Source organism: Euleptes europaea, chromosome 9, assembly GCF_029931775.1.
Source record: "Euleptes europaea isolate rEulEur1 chromosome 9, rEulEur1.hap1, whole genome shotgun sequence".
Classification (NCBI taxonomy): Eukaryota; Metazoa; Chordata; class Lepidosauria; order Squamata; family Sphaerodactylidae; genus Euleptes; species Euleptes europaea.
Genome location: NC_079320.1, coordinates 51,491,548 through 51,518,515, shown reverse-complemented (window position 1 = coordinate 51,518,515; position 26,968 = coordinate 51,491,548). Strand labels below are relative to the sequence as shown.

General features: G+C 40.6%; 1 protein-coding gene across 2 annotated transcripts in view; it reads left to right on the top strand.

Annotated features, from left to right (window-relative positions):
* The window catches only part of SPOCK3 (SPARC (osteonectin), cwcv and kazal like domains proteoglycan 3), a 169,706-nt gene that overhangs the window by 48,725 nt on the left and 94,013 nt on the right, over window positions 1–26,968 (top strand). Inside the window, exons 2-4 of one of the 2 annotated variants that reach the window (XM_056855211.1) lie at window positions 6,149–6,157; window positions 6,251–6,296; window positions 24,511–24,625. In XM_056855211.1, the coding sequence (XP_056711189.1) occupies window positions 6,149–6,157; window positions 6,251–6,296; window positions 24,511–24,625 (170 nt within the window). The remainder of the gene's footprint in view (window positions 1–6,148; window positions 6,158–6,250; window positions 6,297–24,510; window positions 24,626–26,968) is intronic. The other variant, XM_056855210.1, reaches the window with a different exon arrangement.

Sequence of the window (26,968 nt, the reverse complement as noted above, 5' to 3'; positions counted from 1 at the left end):
ATGTGAATGCTGTTCGTAAGCAAGGTAACATTGGATTAGGGTTGCCAGGTCCCCTCTTGCCACTGGCGGGAGCTTCTTGGAGGTGGGGCTGGAGGTTGCAATCCGCACACATGGTGCGATTATGTCACTTCTGGGTTCACCCAGGAAGCACTGGCACCAGACGGGACATTCTAGCACTGTCCTTCAAAAACTCTATGGAAACCATAGAGTTTTTTGGGGCGCGAATGCTAGAGTGTCCCCAACTCGATGCCAACTCTTCTGGGGTAAACATCATCACATGTGCATGCGGGGATTGCTGCTCCTCCAGCTGGCCTGCTTGCACCTGCTGACCATCTGAGGGGTGGCGGGCATCCCGGTTAATTCATGGGCAATTACCCACCAAAACCAAGCAAATGGGAAGCAATCCATTCTTTGGATTTTCTTTGGATACAATGAATCAAGTTAACTTGTTTATTGTAGTACAAGTTAACCATTGCAGGAATAAAATAAGGATGGAATGCAGTGGATTTGTTGTGGGGCAGTCATGTAAGGGAAGGGCTTGTTCCCCTTCTTCTTGCTTCAGCTCTGCCCTGCCCTTCAGAAGTTCAGCCCTGCCCTTCAGAAGCAGCATTTTCAGGGGTATGGGTAGTGTAATGCCCCGATATAAGGGCTGGTTTAGAACACTATGTATTCATACGCACACACATAGAAGCTTTGGGAACATTGGCATCCACAACTATAAGAGGCCAACAGATTACATTGCTTGCCTGGTACGGCCTTTCACCAGTAAAGAAAACAGTGTCTTTGAATTACCTTCATCGTTAGGAATGTGATTTCTAGTTACTAAGATCACAAGACCTAGCACTTGCTTAGAGACGCCTCCGGGCAATGTCTATAGGCTATGCTAATTAGAGTGGAGTAGACACCTAATGTGCATTGGTACTTTTGTGTATCCATCTGCTTGTCAGCAGCCATGGGCCTGCCCCATGCGAATGCATAAATGATACTAAGTTTCCTTTGTTTCTCTGGTGAGTAACTCTGCATCTTATTTGTGGGTTATTTCACCCCAGGTCTGTGTTTAGCTAAATAAAGAACTGTTGTTTTTAACCTCCTCCTAGTTGTCTTTATTGGACTCTATAAGACAACCAGGCACTTCAGTAGCTACAGATATCGTACTTGCAGACTTCTTCCATTAATGAAAAAGTAAGATCCACCTCATTCTCTTAAAGCAATACATATAAAATATGAAAAACGTGCAATAAACTTGTAGCTAAGGTGCATCCCTTCCCCCCTTTTGATTCCTTCCCTCTCCCTCCTTCTCTAACAAATCTTTCCCCTCTTTGTCACTTCCTCTCCCCTTTCTACCTCTCTCCCTCTTTACTTCTCTGACAATCTTCCCACTCATCTGTCAACCTATCCCTTATTTCTCCCCCACTCTTTCTCCATCAACCTGTCCCTTCTCTCTTTTCCCCCAACCGTTCTCTGATAATCTACCCCCTCTCTATTTCTCCCTCTTCCCTTCTTTGCCGCCTGGCAGAAGTGACAGTAGTGTCTGGGAACTGCTCCATACCTGGAGTGGCTCCCAGATGCCTCTACTGCTAGATCTAAAGAAGGTAAGTGTGTTGTCTGTTCATGTGAAGAACAATGCTTTTTATTTGAGGGGAAATTTACTCCCCCAATGTATTTTTTTTTAAGATACCAGATGGAGACTTTATCACCTTGATTCAGTTATTTGGTTCCACATTTAATAAGTGAACTCTTTTTTAGGTAACTGATCCTGATTCTATTTGAAATTACTTCTATTTGAAATTACTTCTTCACAGTATTATTGTTTTTTCTTGAATTCTGTCATGTTGGTAGGAAGCAAATTGTGCTGACTAATGTTCATAAGCAACACCTTTTACAAGTGTTAAATTTCTGTTGCCTCTGGAGGAAGTAAAAAAAAAAAACAAGTTTCCGATGAAGGGAGCTTTGCCTCTTGAAAGCTTCTACCCTGAAAATCTTGTTGGGCTTTAATGGGCTACTGAATTCTAATTTTGCTACCAGCTCACAAACCAGCTCCTATTTATGATCCTATTTATATGTTCAGTTATTTGTCTTCAGTTTTGGTTCCAATTTCCTTGCCTGTGCCGTGATGCATTTTTGTAGCTACAAGTGTCTAGAGACTGGCTTTTCTAGTAGTCCCTTGTCTTTCCAGAAATGTTAGTTCAGGTTTGAGGCCTACAAAAAAATCATACAAATTTCTTCCTCTAAGAACTTGAGGTTATGCTGATTTCAGTTTCTGAGAGCAAATAAAGGAAGAAGGGAGTTGACACTAGTGCCAGTGAAGTTACTGGACCTAGAGGTTTCAAGGCCAAGAACCGGGGGGGGAGAGAGTTTCATCTACGCATTCAGTCTTGTTAGTGCAAGGACCCATGCATGGGAGAAGGTGTCTTGCTTAATTAGGCCCTGTACAGCTAGGTTGCCAGGTCCCTCTTTGCCACTGACAGGAGGTTTTGGGGGGTGGAGCCTGAGGAGGGCAGGGTTTAGGGAGGGGAGGACTGCCAAAGCAGCCTGTTCTCCAGGTGAACTGATCTCTATTGGCTGGAGATCAGTTGTAATAGCGGGAGATCTCCAGCTAGTACTTGGAGGCTGGCAACTCTATATACAGCTGCAGAATATATGGTCCAATGCTGGCAACACATCTGAGCTATTATGGTCTCATGCTAGCAACACACCTGATTGCTTAGCAACACATTTGATTGGTCAACTAAAATCATGTCAATGTAGGTGATTTGGCATAAAGGATTGTGCCCTCTGTCTGGATTACACCTGCCTTTGGGTCACCTCTTGATTCTAGACCAAATGGGGCTTGCTGGCCAAAGCACCTGCCTTGGACTTTGGACTTTGAAACTATGTTTGGACTCAGTCTGGTCAGGTAACATCTGGATTTAGAGAACCAATGCTTGTAAAAGTGCTTAGGTTAGATATGTAGCTTTTATGATTTTATCCTTGCTGTTCACTGTTCATCTCTGCACATTACTTTAATAAACCTTATTAGTTATATTTTGTTGTGTTCTTGGGGTTTGGGGCTTCAATCTGAATCCAGTACTTTGGCCCTTGTTGGCTATAGTTACCAGTGCAATTGTTTTTTTGTTTTTGTTTTTGAACTCAGCATACAGGATTGACTTCTTGTTTAGACCCAGGAGGGTGGGAGACTTACAGTCCATTCCCAAAGAGAGTTACTCTTGTCTAAGCCCATTCATTTCAATAGATGGGAGTAACTCTCTTTAGGATTGCACTGTTACCCTGGGATTGTGAAGAGTCACATTCTAGCACTTCGTGGTTTGACCAACCTGTCACCCTTAAAGCAGACAACTTTTGACAGCATGCAGTTTGTAAGCTGTAACATTTTGGTAATCATTGACTATTTTTCTATTATGTCACTGAGGTAACAATTCTTAAATAAGTGTTGCTTCTTACAGATATTGGTTTATATTAGTTTAGAATAGATATTAGAACCAATATAGTCCTAATCTGACATGGCAGAAATTCTGAATCATGCTTAGTGTAATTTTATTGATATAAATGGGCTTTGCTCGTTCACAGAGCACAGGATTTGAGTTCTTGGAAATGATCTTTGTTCATTACTTCTGGAGTCCTTGAGCACCTCTAAAAGCTGCTTTTGAAGGCTGGGAGACCCTCAGTAATTGATGTGGCTGAGAGGTCTGTAGCCAGAGGTGGGAGGAATATGCAGAAATTGCCCTTTAGCTTGTGTGAGAAGAACAAGAACTTGTACAAAATGCTGTTTTCCTTCTCCAGTAGTTCTTGTCTGTCCTGTGTCCAGTGATGTGGGTTTTCTGTGAAAATCTGATTTGGAAAATTTTCTAATTTAAATTACTTATTTAAAATTTGCTTATTTAAATAATGTTAGCAAAAGAAGGCAGATACACCATGTACAAGCGTTGGGGTTTGTCCATGCTTTATATCCCATATTTAGCCCTGCTAACATGAATGATTTGTAGCACAACAGCCCTGACAACTATTTATTTAATTCATTTGTACCCTGCCTTTCTCCCCAGTGGGGTTCCAAAGCGGTTTACATTGTTCTTCTCTCCTCCATGTTATCCTTGCAACAAACCTGTGAGGTAGGTTAGGCTGAGAGAGTGTGACTAGACCAAGGTCACCTAGTGAACTTCCATGGCATGAGTGGGGATTCAAACCCGGGTCTCCCAGATACTAGTCCAACACTCTTAACCACTACATCACACTGGCTCTCTGTAGATAAACAGATTATGTTTACATATGTAAAAAGGACATCTATGGCCCATGCATTTCTTGAGGGTACTTAGATCTAGAGTGTCCCTTAGATGATGTACAGGGAGGGTCCAGTGAGAAGTGGTTAAGATCCATCCCACAAATACTCCTCTTTTATGGTTCATAGAATATAAACCAGATATTATTTAGTTTATATACTTTCATTTTTCAGACGGCTTGAATTTGAAGGCGTCTGTATGCATATGTCTGTATCGGTTAATGGAATGAGAATCCAGATTGTTGAAAGCATGATGTGTTTCAACAAAGTACTAAAATACCATCTAGTGTTTGATATCCTATCAAGTAATTTTGGAATTTTCTCTGGTTGATAACAGAAAGAAACCTTCCCTCTCTTAAGGTGCCATTTGCCAGGTATTTGGATGTATGCTTCATTTGTTTCTGGTTGACTGTGCCATTTAATGTGTAGGTGGCTGAGGACAAAAAAGCAAAATTTATCAAATCAAGTGCCTCATCTATGCATTGTGATCTAGATCTATTTATTTAGGAGATTTTAATGCCACTTTTCCAGAGCCCTGCTCAGAATGTGGGCAGTCTTGTAGGGCGGTTACTAGACTGAATGTCAGTCATACGTTACTACTTCAGTGTTGCCCAAGGTTGTGTTCATGTGAACAAGCTTACTTACAGGCTTAATACTGTTGTACACTTTTCCCAAGTGGTGGAAAGTTTCAAGGACATCACTGCAGGTTTTAGCATCTTTTGAATGAGGGAGCCTTGGAATATAAGATGAAACCACTGTGCTGTCAGAGTACAGTTTGTTCAGAGCCAGCGAGGTGTCGTGTGTAACAGCGGTGAATTCTAATGTGGAGAACCAGGTTTGATTCCCCATTCCTACACATGAAGCTTGCTGGATGACCTTGGGCTAATTACAGTTCTCTCTGAACTCTCAGCCTCGCCTACCTCACAAGGTGTCTGTTGTGGGGAGAGGAATGGAAGGCAATTGTAAGCCAGTTTAAGTCTCCTTAAAGGTAGAGAAAACTGGGGTATAAAAACCAACTTTCCTCCTCCTCCTCCTCTCCTGTCTTTAGTTGTAGGCTTTTTGTAACTGTTAATTGAAAAAAATGATACTTCTGAATTTCATAAATATATCAGACATCACAGTTTCTATTAAGTTATTCATGATGATGCATTTTATATTCTTAAAATAGTTGTTAACCGATAAGAAAACAAGCAATCATATTGTTACATTTTCCCCAATGCTTCCATTTTAAAAATAAAACAAATCCTGGGAATTGTGTGCGGGTTTCCCAGTGGCTTCATTTGTTGGAAAGTGTTATCTCTTGCAACAATACCATAAGATAATTAATAAAAGCATTCTGCAATTTCAACCTAGCAGTAGTTCCAAATGAAGAATTTATAGAGCTTGCTTGTTTAAATTTTGCAATTAAAGGAAATTAATTTCTGAGCTTGCTTATAGATACTATCATAAACCAAGTTCATATAGGACGAGTCTATTGAAGTTGATTGTTGAAGAGCTGGACTACATTACACTCACCAGGGCTAATGCTACTTAAAATGACTTCCCTGTTTAAAGTGATTCCCAGCCATAACGTTTGGAACTGCTTACCTAGCAGATGATTTTCAGCTGATTGGAATCCTCTTTTGAATGACTAAACTGCTTACTGAAAATGTTAGTAGGAGCAGGGAGACCCTTAATATGACATGTGGTAAGCAGTTTAGTCATTTTGGCTGGCTAGAAGTGTCTCAACAGATGATTTTCACCTTGTTTGTAGATTGGCTATTTTTGCTGTAACTTCTATATTAGGAACGATCAATCTATTCCCTGTAATTAGTATATCCATATGATAATTATCTTTTTCTTGTTTGTGTTCTTTTTTGCTGCGGGCCTTTGCAGGAAGTTGAGGTTTGTATATTCCTTCTGTATTTCTGTTTTTCCCCCAACATGTTTTTATATTTCTTTCCACGTACTAAACCTACACTTTTTTTTCTGCTACAGGATGATTATTTTCGTACATGGAGCCCAGTTAGACCCTTTGATCAAGGTAAGGAATCATCGCTGTACAAATGAAGAGATGTCAGTCAAAATTTGACATAATAAGAAATGTAAAAGGCTTTACTTCTCTTTGCAGGCTTAAAAAGAAACTACTACTTGCAAAGTCATTTTTCCAATGCTAACATACATTTAAGCTTATAAACATAATTCCAAGTATCCTTACAATTTAGCTTTAGTGTGCTGAAATTGATTTGTGTTCAAAATCTCATTCTCCTACATCATTCTGGATATAGCTTAATGTTTCTTGTTAGGCATAGTCACTGAAGTTCACATATGGTATTTTCCTAACTTGGGTATTGATGCACATGGATAGTGAGGTCACGTATATTACTTGCCACATGTACGTACATTGGAACTTGCAGTCAGTAACATGTGACTGTCTAGGCAATTTTTTGCTGCATACAACTAAGGAAATCATGCTTGAATTGGACAACATAAGCTTGTCAAATCAGAATGAGTTGGTTCCAGAAAACCTGGGCTAGATGAAGAAAAAAGGAAAGAATTGCCATCAAGTCAAGGGATACTGGAATACAAGGAAGGCTAGATGGTGTTGTGCTATTCTTTTCATATCACATAAACACTTTTCCTGCTGGAAACTTCCTCCCAGCTATCTTAGCCCGTTGCAGTTGGGGACCACTGGCCTTAGTGTGGGGGACTCAGTGACTGACAGGCATTGGGAGGAGAGAAGAAGGCAACGTTCCTCCCCATATTCTTCAGGATTGGAATACCTCACACATGTATGTAATCCTATAAATTATAGTCAGTCAAGAGAGTCTAGAGCATCTCTCCCCTACCTTATAGGGAATACAGTGTTCTCTCTCCCCCCCTCTCTCTGCCTTTTATTAGGAAAATCCTGGCTGCTTTGTAAAAGTGAAACCAATAGAGGCAGAGACTGCAATGATGAAATAATCCAGAACATAATGCTATAAAATCATGTTTTTTTCTGTTATGGGCTGTTTAGATGGGGAATTTGTTTTGTTTTCATATTAATTTTGATTTTGATACACCCCATTTTTTTAAATTATTGTGATCCATAACTAAAGAAGCTCACAAGTCTAATAAAATTTCAATAGAATTTGAAGCTCCAGGTATTAGTGTCTTGGTTTTACAGGTGCATTCTCTTCTTCTCTAATATTGTGAGTACGTAAATTCTAAGGTTTTCTCAGTGATGCAAAACATGGTGTCTTGGATATGGCTTAAAATGTGATGCCGGTGTAGTTAATTTACTACGTTACTAGAATATGGACACAGCCGACCTTATTTAGTTATCAAATCCCAGTATATCAAATATTTTATGTCCATTTTTTAAATTTCATTTGTTTTCCCTAATAATGAATGGAAGATTTGGATTCAGCGCCACACTCAGTGAACATCAGTGGGTGGCACTGGGCATTTAATCTATCTCACTCTCTGTCAAACTTTACTTTTTAGGGGATGTATAAATAACTTTTTAAAAGAATTATAAAGTATCTCTGTTCCTGAGATATGCTTCCGATGTATAATTCATTTAGTGTCATGGGTGCACAGAGACAGCATGAGTTACGAAGGATCCACATAGTTGGCTACCCTTGGGAACTGGTCAACACTGGTGTTCACTGATGACCTTGTTTCTACCTGGAGGGTATAACTGGAATATTTTGTATGACATGCTGAATTTCATAGGAGTCCCAGCACTATTATGGGGGCTAGCCTCTTGCTTCAAGGTGGATGTGGTATGAGCTCATTGCTAATAACCTGACCATTGGATTTGGAAAGCAACAAGATCCCTTGCTGCTTTCTGAACTTCCCAGAGTGTGGTATTTCTGCCTTTCTCTGCAGACTTGAAGGAGTAGAGGGTTTCCCTGTTTTCATTCAGAGTTTTGAAAAGGAATGAGACATCCAGTTACTTCCTGAGGTTCTCCAAAGATCAATATGAGGTCAGGGTGAGTCCTGCCTCCCTTTAGGCTCTGGAGAAAGTAGAAGCTCTTGCAGACTATAAAATGCCAGTGATGAGTTGCTTCTCTTGCTCGCTGTTGTGCATAATCAGCCTGAATTTATACTTTGAGTATTTACCATAGTTAAAACAAACAGTGTTGCTTCTGTTGTTAACTGCAATGGTACTTCATTTAATGGGTCTAGTATTGCTAAAGGTAGCACATATTTGTATATAAGACGTAGTCACATTTTCTTGTCCTGAAATTAACTCTGAAGAACCATTCAGAAGAAAACTGATGGACATTTTCTGAACATTGTTCTGTCTTATTGTACCTACTTCATTTCTATTAGAAACTAATGCAGTAAGAAGGATATAACAGTCTGACTTTAGATGGGGAAAACGGACGAGTAACAGGATTATGATCATAGTTCGTTTTGAAGATATTTATAGTACCATTGTTTTCACGATCTGCATATCAAAAGAAATAGCTAGCATTTCATCTATCTAATTTCATCTTGAAATGTGCAGTATTTGCTGTCCGAGGGCTATTGGGCTGGGAATTGCTTTAAGTAAGCTACTATTCAAATTTTTATAAAAACATAACAATTTTATTAACAAAGAACATTATTTTTTATTGGAAAACATTTTTCATATTGGGAAAACATGGCCACAACTAAAATTAATGGCAACAGTGTTATTGACGCATTGGCGAAGCATGGGAAGGCTGGATGGGGGCATCAGCTGGCCCGCTGAGAACTGATGCAGGCCTGCACTGTAGAGGATAACGGTATGTGGGATACGCCGGGGCTTGCGCCACTTGGTGTTCCTCATCACTCAGGTAGAGGCCAAACCTGCCGCCCCCTGTGCGGAAGCCCAATCCCTTGGCCTCCCCCAAAACCCCTTATTGGGGTCCCCCAGTTGGAGGAAGGGGCATGCAGGCTGCTTCCCCCCATCAAAACTCATCCAGCCCCATGCGTAAACCACCAACTAGCTGGGCATTACCCCGCCCAGCTACCGCCAACGCACCTTAGCACTGCAGCCAGTTCTTTAGGGCATCTCGAATGCTATGTAGCCATGTATCAGACCCCCACTCTGACAAGTGGACCCCATCTGGTCTGAACAATGCCGCCAGCTGGTGGGAGATATCCCAGTGCCGCACTATAAATCCCCCAAGGGAGACCAAAGTCTTCCCCACCGTGTTTGTGACCTTACGCTGGGCAACATCCAAAGGCCGGGGAGGTGCCCCCCAACACCAACACCGCCTCTCCAATAAATCGGACCACCCAATGGCCGTCTTAGGCCAATGCTTGGCCAGCGCCCGTAGGTCTTGTTGTGCCGCTTCTGACAGATTCTTCCCTTTGCGGAGACCCAGGTCATTTTCCCTGAGCTGAATAATTAAAACGTCCGAGATACCAAGACACTGGGAATGGCGCTGTATTGCGGGAAGCAAAGATGACCATCTCATTCCTCGCTGGCCCAACCACTGGATGCGGGAAGCAAAGATGACCATCTCATTCCTCGCTGGCCCAACCACTGGATCGATAGCTGTCCAATCCCCAGGTGGTGCCCCCACCCGGACGTCTCAGCATACCGTCCGGCCCAGTATACAGTGCTGTGTCCCATAATCCCTACTTTCATTGATCGGCATGCTGGAACTCAAAAGAATGGAAAAACAAAGCATGTATTAGTTCAGTTCAAGGTGTGGGCGAATATAGGCCCTATAAGCAGCTGATTTCCACCTGCCAAGTGCCTGGATGTGCGTGCCCGGCAACCCCAGGCCGGCTGCTGTTGTGGCGGCCCCGATCCTAAACAAATGTGAACCAAATTTGTCCGCCGGTAAACCAGAGGAACCCAAACATAACTTGAACACATGAACAAACTGGAACCTTGTCACAGGTGAACCATCCCTGTGCATGAATAGCCAACCAGGCCTGGGAGGGCAAACCTGCAGGAAGCGCTTTAGTGCCCTAACCGGGCATGGCCCGTGCCCAAGTCCCTCTTACAGGCATATAAACTCCCCTCTTGCTCTCTGGTCCGTTTTTGACTGCCTGACCCTTAAGTTCAATTTGCTCCCAGAGGTGGTAACATCCTGAATTCCCAAAGCCCTGTCGCTTTTATCATGCGATGATGCTGCGACCATCTCACTGGCCCTAAGAGCTCCGAAAAAATGCAATAGCAAAAACGACTTTAAACAATGCTGCCTCAAAACTGGACTGGCATACTAACTTGGTGGCCTTAAACAGCCGTTTTAGAATGTCTATGGTAACCGGCCTGTGCCGGTCAGGCTTACTGGGTACTGCCCTCCGCTAACCGGTGGCCGCCCGGCGAGCCACAAATGACCCATATGGGTCAGCAAATCCACAGGCCTGGCTGAAAAAGGTTATGGCAGCCATATGGACCCCAATGGTTTTTGCTGCAAAACCACCCTCCTTCATGTGGGCTAGGTAGCGAAAAGCCATGACTTCAGAGACTGGCCAGTTACTCGGGCCTCCTGCCGCTGCAGTGAAAGACAAATTTTTTGACTGCCGCTGAGTAGGACTGGAACGTAGACTGCGAGATGGAATCGAGCACTGCTTGCAGTATCACTCACTGCCAAGGGCCCATAGCTCCTGGGGAAACGTCTGGGGGAGGATGTCTGCCCCCGGGGCCAAACTCCGGAATCTGTCCCACTGCGATTGAGACAATGCATCAGCCACTGAATTGTCCACCCCAGGGATGTGCTTGGCCATGAAACCAATGTTATTATAAAGGCAAGTCAGGACGAAATGCCTGACAAGCCGCATGACTCTTGGTGACTTGGACGTCTGTCTGTTAACTGTTCTCACCACTGCTTGGTTATCACACCAGAATGTAACTTTTTTATTTTGGAACTGGCTAGCCCAAATCGTGACAGCCACCACCAGTGGGAAAAACTCCAAGAAAGTCAGGTCCCTGACTAAGTTAGATGCTGACCAATGGCTAGGCCAAGTTTGTGCGCACCACTTGCCTGCAAAGAATACCCCGAAACCGATACTGCCAGACGCATCGGACTGGACCTGCAAGTCAGTCCTGATTTCAAGCGGGTCTTGCCAAATGGCCACTCCGTTGAAGTTGGAGAGAAAGTTAAGCCAAGTGGTGAGGCCGTCTTTTATTCCCCAGGTAAGCCGAATTCTGTGGTGAGGGGCCCTGACTCCGGCTGTGGCTCGCGAAAGCTGAGCTCAGAAAGCCCGTCCAGGTGAGATGACCCAACAGGCGAAGTTTAAATGCCCAACTACCAACTGCATCTCCCACAGGGTGCATTTTTTCTTGGCCAACAACGCTGTCAAAAGTTCCCTTAGTGCTGTCAACTTCACACACCAGGCAGTCTAGAAGTGCCCGCTGTAGAGTCTATTTCTATCCCCAGGTAAACCAATTTCACTGCAGGGCCCTCAGTTTTTTCTTTTGCGAGCGGGACACCCAGCTCGACCAAAATCGGAGACAGACTGAGGCTATGGGCGGGGCCGCCAGGGCATATGTGGAGCAGTGGGGGAGGGAGCAGGGTGAATCCTCCCCCTCCTGCCCAGCAACAGCCTCCCGGCCCCCACCTGACTGGCCGGGAGCGGTCGGCCCCCCAGCCCAATCGGGCAAAGCCCTCCAGGAGCCGCGCCCAGGAGAGCGAGGCAGCTCAGCCACTCCCAACCCCCACCCCAGACACCAAAGTCGGCTCCGGGTAAGTCCGGAACTGAGCACTTGTTAAAAACCAGTGTTTGCAGTGAACAATGTAATTTGAGCATGGTTTGCCTTCCAACCAACATTGCACCACTTTATAAAGCAAGCCACGGGAGGCAAATGAAACACATTTAATCAGTTCTTTCTTATTGTTTCTATGAACATGCATAAACAATACACTATATAGTATGGTTTATTATTAGAAGGTGGATGTTTTCAAAGCTTACATGGTGTGCTTACTGAATAAAATCACCAAACAAGTCACTAGAACATTTTCTGAAGCATGGGGGTAGCTTTCTTTAGCTTGATAGAAATACCCTGGAGGAACAATGAAGTATTTTCATGTAATGTATAAGATACGAAATGACACGTCCATGGAGGGTGGGTACCCTGCAGGTATTCTTATGTCAGTACGTGTATTTGTAAAGCATTCCTTGATCCCTCCAATCTACAGCATTTGGCGGTTACAGTATCTGGTTGCAGTAGGTACACTATATTCTGTCCAAAATGGGCATGAGGCAGTTTCTGTCTCCTGTATATTATAGTTTCTTCTTTGTGCACATCAGTTTAACAGTACCATGATGCTGGTTTCCAGCGGTTTGTGTTACATAATAAAAACTGGCATGGTGTGAACTATCATATGCTGTATGAATTTACCCTATTTAGATTTGTGTTCATTTGTATTTAAGTTGTACGCAAAAATCATTCTGGGGAGTCTGATAATGAGGTTGTAGACTGGAAAAGAATTGCTTACCAGGTACTCTGTCATATGGATGCATGTGTGAGCTGGAAACCTTTAATCACATATTTGTCTCTTTGGGGACTTGGGGGATGTTTAAAGGAATCAAAACACGTCTATGCAGTTTCTAAAAGTGCTGAACTCCATCACATTCCTTTTTACTGTACCTAATCATTACAAATGGAGTTGTAAAATATACACTTTATGCTTATAGTTTTGATTATGTTTTCTTACTCTATCACAGAACAATCTGACTTATTTTTAATGGGTATTTACCTGTTCAGATATTGTAACACTATATGAACTCTCTACTTTATCTAAGTCAATAGATTTAATAGTTCTTTTATTTATAAGATTTGTGCCCTAACTTTCAACTTAAAATGTATTCAGGGTTCTTGCAGTAGATAAATCAGTAACATTTACATTTTTAAAATCTAATTAAATTATGAGATTAATAAAAACTAACAACAATTAAAAAGAAACACTGTGGCTCCATCTTAATTAAAAACCTTTAAAAGAAACAATTGTACAAAGATTCCTCCCGCCAAAATAAAACAGCATTCATACACCAAAAGCCCCTCTCCCCTACAAATAAAACCTGAAACAAACCAAGTCATTCATACAGCCCTATTGAAAGGCCCTCTGAAAGAGAATAATTTTAACTGAGGTGGCCATCTGAGTCTCTAATGGGAGGAGGGTATTCCAGAGTTTGGGAGCCACTGCGAAGAATGCCCTCTGTCCCATGCCCACTAGTTTCACCTTCTCCACAGGGTCAGGTTGTGGAAAATGCCAACCCCAGAACATCTTAAGCTACATGCAGGTTCATACGAACACAGGCGACTGCTCTGATACACTGATCCAAGACCATTAAGAACTTAAAAGATCAATTCCTATAACTTGAACTGGACCTGGGGGGGAAACTAGGAAACAATATAGATGTTGTAATATTGGCCTGGGAGGGGCTGTGGCTCAGTGGTAGAGCATCTCTTTGGCAGGCAGAAGGTCCCAGGTTCAATCCCCGACATCTCCAATTAAAGGGACTAGGCAAGGAGGTGATGTGAAAGACCTCTGCCTGAGACCCTGGAGAGCCACTGCCATCTGAGTAGACCAGTGTTTCCCAATGTGGGGCACATGCCCCACAGGGGGGCAGTTTGATTTTTAAGGGGGGCAGTTCAAGAATGAGTTATTAACAGTGAATCTTTTGCATTTCTTATGGTTCTAGGGGCCTCATATACAGTATATAAATATATATTGTGACATACACGTTTTTAAAATTAAAATCAGAATGTACACAGCGGTCAGCTGGTGACAATGGAGAGGGGGATGAAGTGCAAGACCGCTAATAGAGAGGAGTAGTGAGAGCATAGAGTTGACTAGAGAGTGCATGAGCACAGAAAGGTGAGGCAACTTTCATTCCACTAGTCAGTACAACTTGATTTAAATCATGTTTTTTTTTTTTTTACAGAAAGACTCATTCTTGCTGGTATAGTCTCAATATTTACAACCAGATGAAGGTTTCATTTTTGGAATAATAATTTTTCAGAGTAATGTTTACAGTTACATCAAAAAATACTGATTTGGTTATTAGAAATACATAGACAGATAATTATGAAATTATTGCAAGGAAGAGGAACCTCATTAAAATATTCCCAAACTGGGTCTTTTTTACGGCCTGCTGCCATTATAGGTTTTGTCTTCCAGGGAGATAAGATTGTGATAATCCTCAGGGTATACACACAAGTGTAATGGAAGTTCAAAGGGGCTATATCTCTCAGCAGCCCTGCCTCTGGAGAGGCTGGCCTTCCTTTTTCCAGAGGGAAGGAGGGAGGAGGAGAGATACAATTGGTGGGTCTAGGCTGGAGCAGGCTGGCAGGAAGAATACGCCAAGGAGGAGAAACAGGCTGGTGGAAAGCTGGAAAAGGGGGACCAAGGACTGGAGAAGAGAACTTCAGGGATTCCTGCTGCAGGACTGAAGTCCCAGGTAGAGACTTTGCTGTTTGGACAGTGTCAGGCGAGCCCTTGTACAAATCTATGGTGAGATCACATTAAAAAAGGATATTACAGAGCTTGAGAAGGTGCAGAAAAGAGCAACCAAAATGATTAGGGGATTAGAGCAACTGCCCTACGAGGAGCGGTTAAGACGCTTAGAGCACCTTAATCTCTCCAGTGTAAATTGAGAGAACCTGTATACAATTGTAGTTGAAGCTCATTTCCTGGGTCAAAAACTATTGAAGCAGATCCATGTGTCTTAATAAAGGGATGAAATCTGAATCAAATAACAAAATATTCTCAGTGTTTGTAGGAACTCTTTTGTTTCTGTTTCTATCTTTATATACTGCAGATTGTACTATGCCAATAAAGGTATTTGAAATTTGATTTTCTCTCTATTTCTTTGAAGTATCTCTGGAAATAAGATAGATCATGATGGGTAGCCATGTTAGTCTGTCAATAGCAGTAAAAAGCAGCAAGAGTCCAGTAGCACCTTAAAGACTAACAAAATTTCTGACGGTATGAGCTTTCGTGAGCCACATGTGAAGAATTAAACTGTGGCTCACGAAAGCTCATACCCTGCCAGAAATTATGGAAACAAGGTTTGTAATTGACCAAACTATGGGTTGATTAGGGTTGCAAACTTTGGGTTGGGAAATTCCTGGAGATTTGGGGGTAGGGCCTTGGGAGGGAGGGCGTTGAGAGGAAGAGGCCCCTCAGCAAGGTATATTACCATACAGTCCGCCCTCCAGAGTAACCATTTTCGCCAGGGGAACTGATCTCTGTAATCTGGAGATCAGTTGTGATCTCCAGCTATGAGTTACAAACCTTTAAACTTTTTAAAATTATAGTGGTGGTTTGAGACAAGTCCCAGAGCTAGTACACGTGCACCTCTTGAGCAGGGCAATATCCTGCCTCTTCATTGTATAGAGGCTTCACACAGTGAAGAGGCAGGATATTGCCCTGCTCAAGAGGTGCTCGTGTACTAGCTCTGGGACTTGTCTCAAACCACCACTATAATTTTAAAAAGTTTAAAGGTTTGTTAACTCATAGCTCTATTTTTCTGGAATCAGTTTTGGTTGCTGTATGCATGAAGTCTTTCCAGCTTTGGACAAAGTGTATAAATCTTTAAAGCTTGCTCACAGTCTGTGTCCTCTGCAACAGGATTCTGGGAAGGACCATAACAGCCCATGCTTCAAAGCCGCAGCAGCCGGGGACGGTGTGGCCGTGGCACCTCCAAAGAGGTTTTGAGGCTGCTGCGAGGGTAAAAAAGGTTTTGGGTTTGTTTGTTTTTACAAAATTTAGAAAAAGGGGGGAAAGGCCCCAAAGCAAACAGTGATGCTGTGCCAACAAAAAGGTGGTGCAGCAGCGCTGTTGTTTAGGGGGCATTCCCAAGCTGAAATGGGTTAGGAAGCTGCCTAATGGCAGCTGCGCCCCAGAACACCCTGAAAATGCCTCCTGGCATACCTGCACAGGGACTTGCACTAGGAGGACACCGGTGGGAGGATGTGCCAGCAATTGAGGGCTGCGCTGCTGCCACAATCCAAGGGGGCGATGTAAGTGCCCCCACGCCAGCATCCCTGCCAGTTTGCATGGTGCAGGTGGCATGGACACCGGCATAGGGGTCATGCTGCCTTCTATGTCCATTTGGGGCTCCCCTTCAGGAATGAGCTGTAACTTATATTAAAAATGATGCAACACATACTTTGTACTCCAAAAAACCCAGAATCATTCCATGGAATATCCAGTTAGGGATCTCAGGTGGTCATTGCTGGGAAAGGCCTTCTCTTCTTGAAACCCTGGAAACCTGTCGCCAGTCAGCATAACTGTTTTAAACTAGACGAAGCAGTGCTCTGACCCAGTATGACAGTCCCATACATTCATATACATGCAACAGAAGATTTGCTTTAATTCATTTATACCCTGTGTTTCCCCCCAATGAGGACCAAAAGCAGCTTACATCCATGTAACAATTATTTTATGATTCCCCCCCTCTGAATTGAAGCTGAAAGACCAATGGATTGTAGAGCAGAACTGTACTGATTCTATAGATTCTAGAAACCAAGTGTTCTTGAGTTTTGCGCACTGGTATTTCTTCTGTTGGTTTATTTGTTCACCCGGATAAACAAAGCCACCTGCATTTTGTCTCAAGACTGGAGAACTTATATTTTCAGTCTAAATAGGGACTCTTCAGTCTAGAGTCTAGACTCTGTGCTTCAGGAGAAGATGGCAGAAGTGTGTGAGCCTGACAATAAACCAGGCTTTTTCTTGTCACAAACTCCCATTTGTGTGTAGTTTGAATACATTCAGAGTCATTGATACTGTTAAAAAGGGGGTGGGGACAAAAAAAGGCTCAAAACTAGGATTGCCAAGTGCCAGGTGGTGGCGGACAAACCCCCGCCAATCCACCTGGCTGCCCGCTGACCAGCCGAGGGTTGGCGGGCAAAGCGTGCACACGCGCCTGCCATGCCACATCCCTTCTGGTTTACACCCGGAAGCGCTGCATTGCAACTGGCCTTTTACCACTCTAACTCCCAGTTTTACCAGTTTGAGTGGTAAAAGGCCCCTTGCGATATGGCACTTCCTGGTGTAAACACATCGCAAGGGGCCTTTTACAGCTCAACTACAAACTGGTAGTTTGAGTGGTAAACGGCCCCTTGCGATGCGTTTACACATTGCAACGGGCCTTTTACCACTCAAACTCCCAGTTTGATGTAACTGTGTCGGCACGGCAGCACGCACGATCTTTGCTTCACCTCCGCCCCAAAAATCTCCCACTGGAGGAGAGGGGGGGTCCTGGCAACCCTTCTCAAAACTCTTCTGTCAGCTTCTTGCTGCAATAAAAATAGGTTATTTTTTACAAAAGTTCTCATTGCAAAAAAATTGAAGTTGCCTCAAATTTTGGCCCCAAGTAAACTTAGCTGGTCTTCACAGTTTGAGTTTCTTTAAAAATAAAAATAAAACACTGTTTTGCCTCCCAGAGGTTGCTTTATCCCTTAGCTTAACTTTAATCTTGGATAATGGGAAGTATTTTTTTCATGCTTTTAGATAACTTTTCACATGCAAAAATGGCTTTTTCTGAAAGAAATCTTTGTTGTTTTGCATTCAAAATAACATGCTTTCTTTAATGTGGAAGATTATTATTGAATTATGTCAATGTAAAGAACACTATTGATGGGCTCAGAAATATGCTGGAGCCATCTCTGTCTCTCATGTAGTTCTGTCAATAAGATTTTTAAACTGGCTGCACAAATGTTAATTTAAGAATGACATGATTAATGTAATGGATTCACAAAGGTGCTTAATTCCTGACATTTTATACCCTGCAGGTCCGACATTTGGCCATTCCCCTGCTTTAATAATCTCTGGGGTACATAAAATCCAGACATCTGAACTGAAAAATGTATATGAATTCAGGTAATTTTTAAAATAGCCTATTGCTTAATTTTAAGGCTGACTATAAAGATTTCATTATGATATAAGTTTGACTTGGCTATAAAGAACAGCAGTATTGGAATATATTGAAATTACTCCTATTGAATAATGAAGTGTTAATAGTTGAAGACACATTTTAGACAAAATAAAAAAAATATAGAGAAACATAAGAAGTCTCTAAAGCCATTTATTATCATTATTATTATTTTATTAGATTTATAGCCCACCCTCCCCAGCAAAAGGATTAATTAGAATGATTAAAATTCAGAAAAAAAAATCTTTTTTTAAACCCACAACTGGCATAGATTTTAACTTTTTCCAGAATTGGACTCACATACATTGGTAAAGCATTCCAAAGGATGACTGGTATCCTTGAAAGAACTTTACTCTTCCTCATGCTTTTTAGGGGCAAGGCTTGTAGTAACTGTATATGAACCAGAACAGATTAAATATGTTTTCTGTATCCCTTCTGCAATACGGCATGGGCCACTGCTTTCTGTTCTAGCTGAGGCTATTCAAACTGTTTTTAAGGGAAGCCCCAAACAGAATGCATTACAGTAATTTTAAATGCCAGTGTACATCTTTTTCAACTAGTTTAGTTCCATTGAAGTAAATAGATTGCATTATAAATAACTGTACGCAAGAATGATTTTTTTTATCAAAAGGGGTCATAATGCAACCTGAGCAGCCATCTGCTTTCTCTGTTTAGCTGTATTCCAAAGGGCACCTATGCTGCAATCATATTTGCCCGTAATAGTAAAAAATTCTCAGGACTTCATGATCACAACATCACTTTACACTAGTGAAACTGATGTCTGGTCTTTGATATTGTAGATTTGTGTCACCTGTTGCATTGTATTGGGCTTTACTTTTCTTTGGTGCTGTTTTAGTAGGAATTCTGTTTGTCAATCCCCCCCCCCAAAAAAAAATCTTTTGTTAGCCTGTTTAGGAACCTGAGAGGGCTGAACAGAACATGATAAATATTCTAAATTAAATATAATTGAAGAGCTGTAGTTCTAATCTTTGAAATTACCCAGTTTATGAGTATAACACTGTACTGGTTTTCATATAATCTCAGCCAGTCACTTAGAAATTATTACTTGGTATTTACAGAAAGGCAAAGTGTGCTGTGAATTTACTAGAATAAAAGCAAAGCCAAATGTAAAGTGAGAATGAGGTTGGGGAAGATGTACTAAAGGCAGAGTCTGTTGGTAAAGGGTTGAGGTTCATGTGTGTGGGTACAGCACACTTCTAATAAGGTGGAGCTCACAGGAAATGTACTATTGACATGTATGGTTATAACATAAATTAAGCTGTCTCTGTCACCAATTTCTACATCTATACATTTTATGAGGTCAATATATGTCAACCTAACACAGTCTGGACTCCTGTTGTGCTCCAAATGCAAAGCAAAAACTAAAAAATGTATAACTCAAAAAAGCCAAGCCACAGGACACCTGTAATTTAATGGTTGAGCACCACACCTTAAATGCTCCATTGACTATTCTATGCCTGTATATTTGTAACTATAACAGATGGTACAAAAATAGAAGACTGTAGTACTTTTCATCTAAATGAGTTAAAATCTCTTTCGACCTGCCTTGAGCTTCTCTTTGGGCAAGTGGGGACTGCATAATAGTGGAACAAATGCACATTATCTTTACAGATTGCGGGGATACATAGGCACGTGGCCAACTACATATAATACACTACTCATGCTGTGTATATGCTTACACATGTCGGTGCTACTTCCTGTGCATTTTTTACACATGCTGAAGCCTCTACTTACAGAACAAAACATATATCAACCCAATGGTAGCAATCATGGTTAGCCACTGTTTCTGTCAGGTGATTTCTTTTGTAGAAAAGTCTTGTACTTTCAATTTTATGCAGCCAAGGTTGTGGGTCAACAAATGTTGAGTTCCATCAACTTATTGAATTCATTGCATATAAATAAATCAGAGCTCGAAGTTTCTAGGATTGACATAACTGGAATAGCAAGTTAGGCATGAGCACAAGCCAAGCTTGGCAATTATTTAAAATAAACTCAGTGGCGAATCAGTTTATACAAATTTCAGAATGTTTCCAGATAATTCCAGGGCAAATGGCTTGAAGTCTGAATAGAAATAAAGGTACATCTTAAAACTTCAAGTTCACAGGGAACTTCTCAAAGTTAAACCCTTAAATCGTTTAGGAATTAGTCGGTTTTCTTTGGATGTTGCTCCCTTTAAAAACATGATAGCTATAAATGTTTTGCGTCTTTATTCCATAATTCACTCTAGTAGATAATGTTTGGGGAAGAAGTGATCATCTGTATTTCTGGCTGTTTGCCCTGACATCTCTTCCCACTCTTTTCCTCCTCCCTTCTCTAATGGATACTTTACCAGAACTAATGCATATGCATTAAACTTCCTTTTGAGAAAACTATCACAGAGTTAAGGTCTCAATAGTCTAAGAGGGGAGGACAGGGAAAGTGGATTAATCAACATGCATGTTCTGCTAGCTATAGTTGGGCAGACAAGCATGCAGGCAGATTTCTCATACCCTACAATGAGTAAAATGAGCAAGCCATATAGGGGTAGAGTACATGGGTCACTTGGACTGCATTCAAGCTCTTGACCAGTTCCAGTTTTACTCTCTGAGGCTGGCATACTGGCATCATTAACTACCCATGTGACAAAGCCTCCTGAAGAGTTTCCAGATGTTACAATACACATTGAGTGAGGGTAGGTAAACTGGTGCAATGCAAACCTGCCTTAATTTTCCAATTTTGTTTTTCTTTTAACAAAAAGAAAACTTCCTTCCTTCATGATTTTAAGAGGGAGAGAAGTTATAGTAATCCCTTATATGGATTTAATGTATTGCGACAGGAACTAGGATATATCCTGTCATAGGGACAGCCAGAAACTGCATTTTTGAGATTTAAATTTCCATATTTAGGGTTTATGTATGATCGCTAAAATATTATATGCCAGGTTATTATGATATCATTAATAAAATCTGGTTTAAAAATGTTCAGAGTATGACAGTATTTGTTTTGTCTTTTGATACTGTTTAGTGTGTGAATCATATATGTAGATTTGGCATAAGGATTTGTCCAGGAAACAATATTTTTTTGTATCTTTCAGTGCTTCATTATGATGCTTTAAGCATGGGGGAAAGGGGTAAAAATTTCATAATAACAATAGTAGTAATTTTCCATTTGTGTTATGCCTTCTGTTTTATGCTGCTGTGTACTCCTGAGCTCAACAAACCCCAGGTGCCAGGTCACCATGTTGCCTAGAAATTTCAATGTGGTATTTGCAGCATTTTTTCCAGTATTTTCAGCAGTGATAAATGCTTACTTAACATTTTGTATTACACATATTTCATAGGCCATATAAATGTGCATGAAGTTGTTTATGTGTTAACTTTTAATATTTTTCATTGGTGGTAAACGAATTCTTAGCTTTTTATACTAGCTTCACTGTTCAATTAAATTAAGCCTTTTAAAGCCATAATGGAATTATGAAATCCTGGGAAGAAGTTAGGTTATGTTTTTTGTTTGTTTTATGATGATGACAACCTGGGTTACCCCTATATTTATTTATATACTGTAACACTTCATCATAACTTTAATTAAATTGCAAGTAACTATGAAGAGGTTAGAATTAGGTTTTGTGAATCAATAAATAGAAAAATGGCCATCAAAATACAAAAATCCAATGACTGAAAAATAAGTTTGGCTCCTAAATGTACAAGCCTGTTTTCTAGAGCCAAAGAAAATTGGTCAAGACACGGGATTCTCATATACTGTATTTTCACACATCCTGGTAATTCTTGATTTGCAGGTAATATGATTCAAGACAGCTTTTACTCAAACTTGACAGCCTTCAGAATTGTCCAAATTACTCCATTCATAATCGTAATGCTTTTGTAATATGTGGAACAAATACTTTCTGTCTAGTGCAGAGCTTTGTAAATCGGGAATAGTTGACTTAGACCGGACAGGCTTTTTGAAAACATAGATGTGGAAAGTTGTTACTGTATTCTAATTTGCTCATTATACAAAAATACCATACACTTTTTTCATTCAACATTAGCAAATTGCCTCTGTCAAACACAGTTATCCTCATGATGAAAGCAGTAAATTCCTGCCTGCATTTCCCCCTCTCCATCTGAGTCTGTTGTCTGCAAGTGAGGATTTAATGTTGCAAAACATTCTATTCCCATCTGAATCACTGCAGGATGACAATATACAATTGTGTGTGTGTTCATTCATTCAAAAAATGTGATTATATGTGGTTATTTTGAAATTAACTTTTTACTGTGGGCATGACAACCAAAGTTACCCCTATATTTATATACTGTAACACTTTGTCACAGCATTTATAAAATTACAAGAAGCTGTGAAAGGAGGTTATGATCAATTGTTGTTGTTGTTTTGGTAGCAATAGTTATAAAATCTGTTTGCTTAAAATATAAAAAACCCTGAATGCTGAAAAATGAATCTGTTTCCTAAAATTTTGGAGTGGCTCTTAGATCCAAAGAAAAAGTGTCAAAGCTTGTTTGGACTATGAGGTGTGCAATTTAAAAAGCTTCTTTTGGCAGTGTGGTTTTGGTCAAGTAATATGTACCAATATTAAAGTTATTTTTTTTAAAAAGGAGTCTTCTAATAAGAATATTTAAAAGTCATATTTGAGTTGAGGAAATTTTTGGATTTCCGAAAACTAACATTCTTCTGTATGAATCTACATCAAGCATATGTTTGATTGATTGGTTACTTCATTTATAGCCCAACTTTCTCACTGAGACTTAAGGTAGATTTTTAAAAAAATATAGAAAACAATTCAGTCGAATGGCACAAGGCATCCCTTAACAGTGCAATAGGACCAGGATTACAGAAATTAGGAAATAATGTAAACAGAAAGCTGATAAAGGCATGACTTAGTATGAACAGTGCTGTGAGGGGATTACAAAGGTGCAAGACAGTGCAATAAAAGCATGATGGATACTTGCAATAAACATTAAAATCCTATTCCCGTATAAAAGCAGTATTTCACAGCTATAAGTAGCAAGTCTTCCTACAGTGTTTAAGGGGGCCCATATTATTGAGAGCCAGTGTGATGTAGTAGACTAGGAGCTGAGAAACCTAGGTTTGAATCACTACTGTGCCATGAAAGCTTGCGAGGTGACCTTGGGCCAGTCAAACACTCTCAGCCTAACCTGCCTCACAGGGTAAAACAGAGGACAGGAGAATGATGTAAGCTACTTTACTCTCACTGGGAATAAAAGCAGGGTATAAATGAAATAAATCCCCCCAACGTTGTGTGATTCAATTTGCTGGCATCACACATGTGACTCAGAATTTTTAAGTATTAATTGTTTTTTTAAAAATAACAAATATATTTTTCCTGTCCATTTGTTTCTGAGGATTTTTGCTTGATGGGAGAGGAGGGTAGCTTTGTTAATATTTCAGTGTGTTATGCAAGTTATGCAAATTCAGTTAATCAGCAGTTTAAAATTGATTCTGGTCCAAGTTTGTACGTCACATTTGCTTTATATGCTGCTTCTGACATGATTTGAACAAAATGATACTAGTGAGTTCTCAGTCTACTTTTAGGGTGGATTTATAGAACTTATTCAAGTATTAATCTTCACATAGTCAAAAATGTGGGAACCAGCTATTAATTTAATTCTAATTCTAGCATAAACTTCCCAAACTAGAGTCTGCTGAAGTGAGCTCTAGTCCACAAAAGTTTATAGAATAAAATAATTGATTTCGTTTTCAAGGTATCACAGCTATTTGTCCTAAAGGTTATGACAACTGTTCTTATCACATGAACTTTTTAAATGAATCTATGCAAAGAAAACAAAATGTAAATTAACAGTTAGATTTGGGTCCAGTAGCACCTTGGAAACCAACAAGATTTGGGGAGTATGAGCTTTCGAGAGTCAAAGCTCCCTTTGTCAGATGCACTACTGGACTGGAATCTAGGGGCGGAAACGCATGGTCGCTTTGGCCTCCTTTATTCCCTGTTTCAGCCAGGATTCAGCCAGGATCAAATGCAGTTCGGCAAAAACGCATGCGTTCGATCCTGGCTGAATCCTGGCTGAAACAGTCATTAAAGGAGGTTAAAGCTACCATGCGTTTTTGCCCTAGCTATTCTATTACAGACCAGTAGGGCTACCCTCTGAAGCTATCTTCATGTAAAATGAGGAACCAAGTATACAGGAGGGAAAAATTAACAGCATGGAGTTTATGAGGTTTGTACACTTTATTAGGATGCAAAATGTTTTAGAAATGTGTTAAATCAAACTAGCATAAAGAGTCCCCAGTGAGGAATTCATAAATCTATTGTGTGAACAAAGATTTAATTGCTGTACGATTGCTATTCTAGCTAATGTATAATTGCTAGAAAAGGATTTTTAAAAAATATTCTTTACAATTGTTTTTAGCTTTAGACCCAGCTAAAGATCCATGCTTAAAGATGAAATGTAGTCGTCATAAAGTATGCGTTGCTCAAGATCAACAAACTGCTGTTTGCATTAGCCACCGGAGACTTACACACAGGTAAATATCTCCATGTTATTGATTAGTTAACAGTAACTAGGACTGTGAAAACAGAAATTTTAATAACTGCTGCATTTTGACCACATTTCACATCTGAGGTGAAAATGTGTACGGGATTGTAAAGTTTCTATATATGAAATAATCCTTCATAGGGCGAAAACGCATGGTTGCTTTAGCCTCCTTATTCCCTGTTTCAGCCAGGATCGAATGCATGTGTTTTTGTCAAACGTGTGTTCGATCCTGGCTAAATCCTGGCTGAAACAGGGAATAAAGGAGGCTAAAGCAACCATGCGTTTTCGCCCATAGGCTCCCAGAGTTGAGGATTTGAGTTGCTTTTTTTCCCTGGAGAAGTCCCATTCACAGAGCAATTGGGAATGGGGTTTGCTCAGGTCAGACTCCTTTGAGTGAGGTTTGTGCTGAAGTAGTTCCTGGTAGATTGCAGCCACAATGAATGTTCAGTAGATTGCAGCCACAATGAATGTTCAGTTTTCATGTTTATGTCAATTGTATTAGTACCAAAGAAACTGAATCTACTGTGAAATGCTGGTGGAGTCACAATCATTTCTAGAATACTTTCCTTTTGTATTTAAATCCTTGGAGAGTTGCGAAAATTTTGGCTGCATGAAACGTGCTGTTGAAAGCAAATGTGTCCTCTGTTGCATACATGCTTGTCTGTGCAAAGTCCAGAATTTAATATAGGGTACCCTTCTTATTTTTGCAAGGAAAACATTTAATATCAGTAAAATGTTGAAATTGTAACATAAACAGCACCCAATTGCATAGCACCATTTTATACAACTAATGTAAGTATACTCTCAATGGTATAGCAGTAATTAACATTTTGTAGTAGCACAGGAAAGTTCCCTGCTTTGGTTCTGTTTGGCTTGTATGGCAAAGAAGTGTGGGAAAATATATATTTTTAGTCCCCCTATATCCCCTATCTGTATAATGCAGTCCATATAGCCTAGAATTGTTTAAAAAGCAATGGGGTAGGCAGGGTAGTCTGTATTGTCACTTGCCCTCTCCTGCCTGTTGGAGACAATAGTTTCATCAGTGTTTGCCCTCGTAGTCCTGTCCTTGTGGTCTTCTACCGAGGACCAGACGAATAGGGGAAAGTCAGACCTGGTGATTACCTTCTTCAATGTTTCTTTGAACAGCAGAAATCTAGGCTGACTCATAACCAGTAGTTGGTTCCATTATTTTGGAGATGTGTTTTTTTCTTCCGCTCCACCTTGGTACTGAGACCAACCATTCCATGATAGATACACAAGGCCCTAAACACGGTCAAGGTATCTAACATCGTGTCTAAACAGGGTCAAGGTATCTAACATTTACCTTCCACAGTGCCACTGTAAGGATGTTATCATTGAGTCTACTTTTGTGCTTCCTGGAGAAAGTGCCTACTCTCCATAACTAGAATGTGGAGCTAGGGAGATATACCAGTAGTTGATTTCTGCAGTAGATGGAATAGGTCAGCTACTCATGCACTTCTATTTACAAATAGCATAAGGCTATCCAAACTGGATTCTTATGAGATCAGGAAGGCAATGACAAAGGAGGGGGATCACTGAGACAATTATCCTGCTACTTTTGTTACCCGGATTTATGTTGAAACTGGATCCTCATATTGTCCCAGCAAAGTACTGCCCAGAGCATATCAGTGTGACCATTTCTTTATTTTGGAGGCATTTGTGACCAGAACCAATGAGTGGACACTTCCAGCAACAAACGCCTGTGAAGTCCATGTAAAAAACTTCTCCTTAATAGCTTTATTTGAAAAAAAAAAGTAAGAAATTAGTGAGAAATATGAATGCTGCTTTAATTTCTGAGCCCTTTTAACAATGTGCTTTATGTAACAACTGAAGCAGACATTTTATATACTCTTTGTTTGTATTTTTCATTTCATCTGCTTTCAGTATAGTACATTTCCAAAGTTGATCCTACATCCTAACTGTAAGACTACAACTTCTTCCAGGATTTGTTTGTTTGTTTGCTTTGTAGTTCACCTTTCTTGCTGAGACTCTAGGAAGATTACAGAATATAAAACAGTGTAGACAGAAAGCATGAGACAACCAATGACCAATACAATAGGACTAGGATTACAGAATTAAAGAAAAATGCGAAAACAAATGTCAGCAAGACGCATACTTAAAGGGACCAACCAGATTCCTTTTACTCATGAGGTGGTCTTGAAAGCCACATCACAGGGGTGTCTATCAAGATATGATCTTTTCATAATAATATTTAAACATTTAAATATATTCCTGTATTGTCTTGCTTATTGATTTATAGATTTCTCTTCTGTAATACAGCTGTGTTACCCCCCCCCCCCAAAAAAAAACA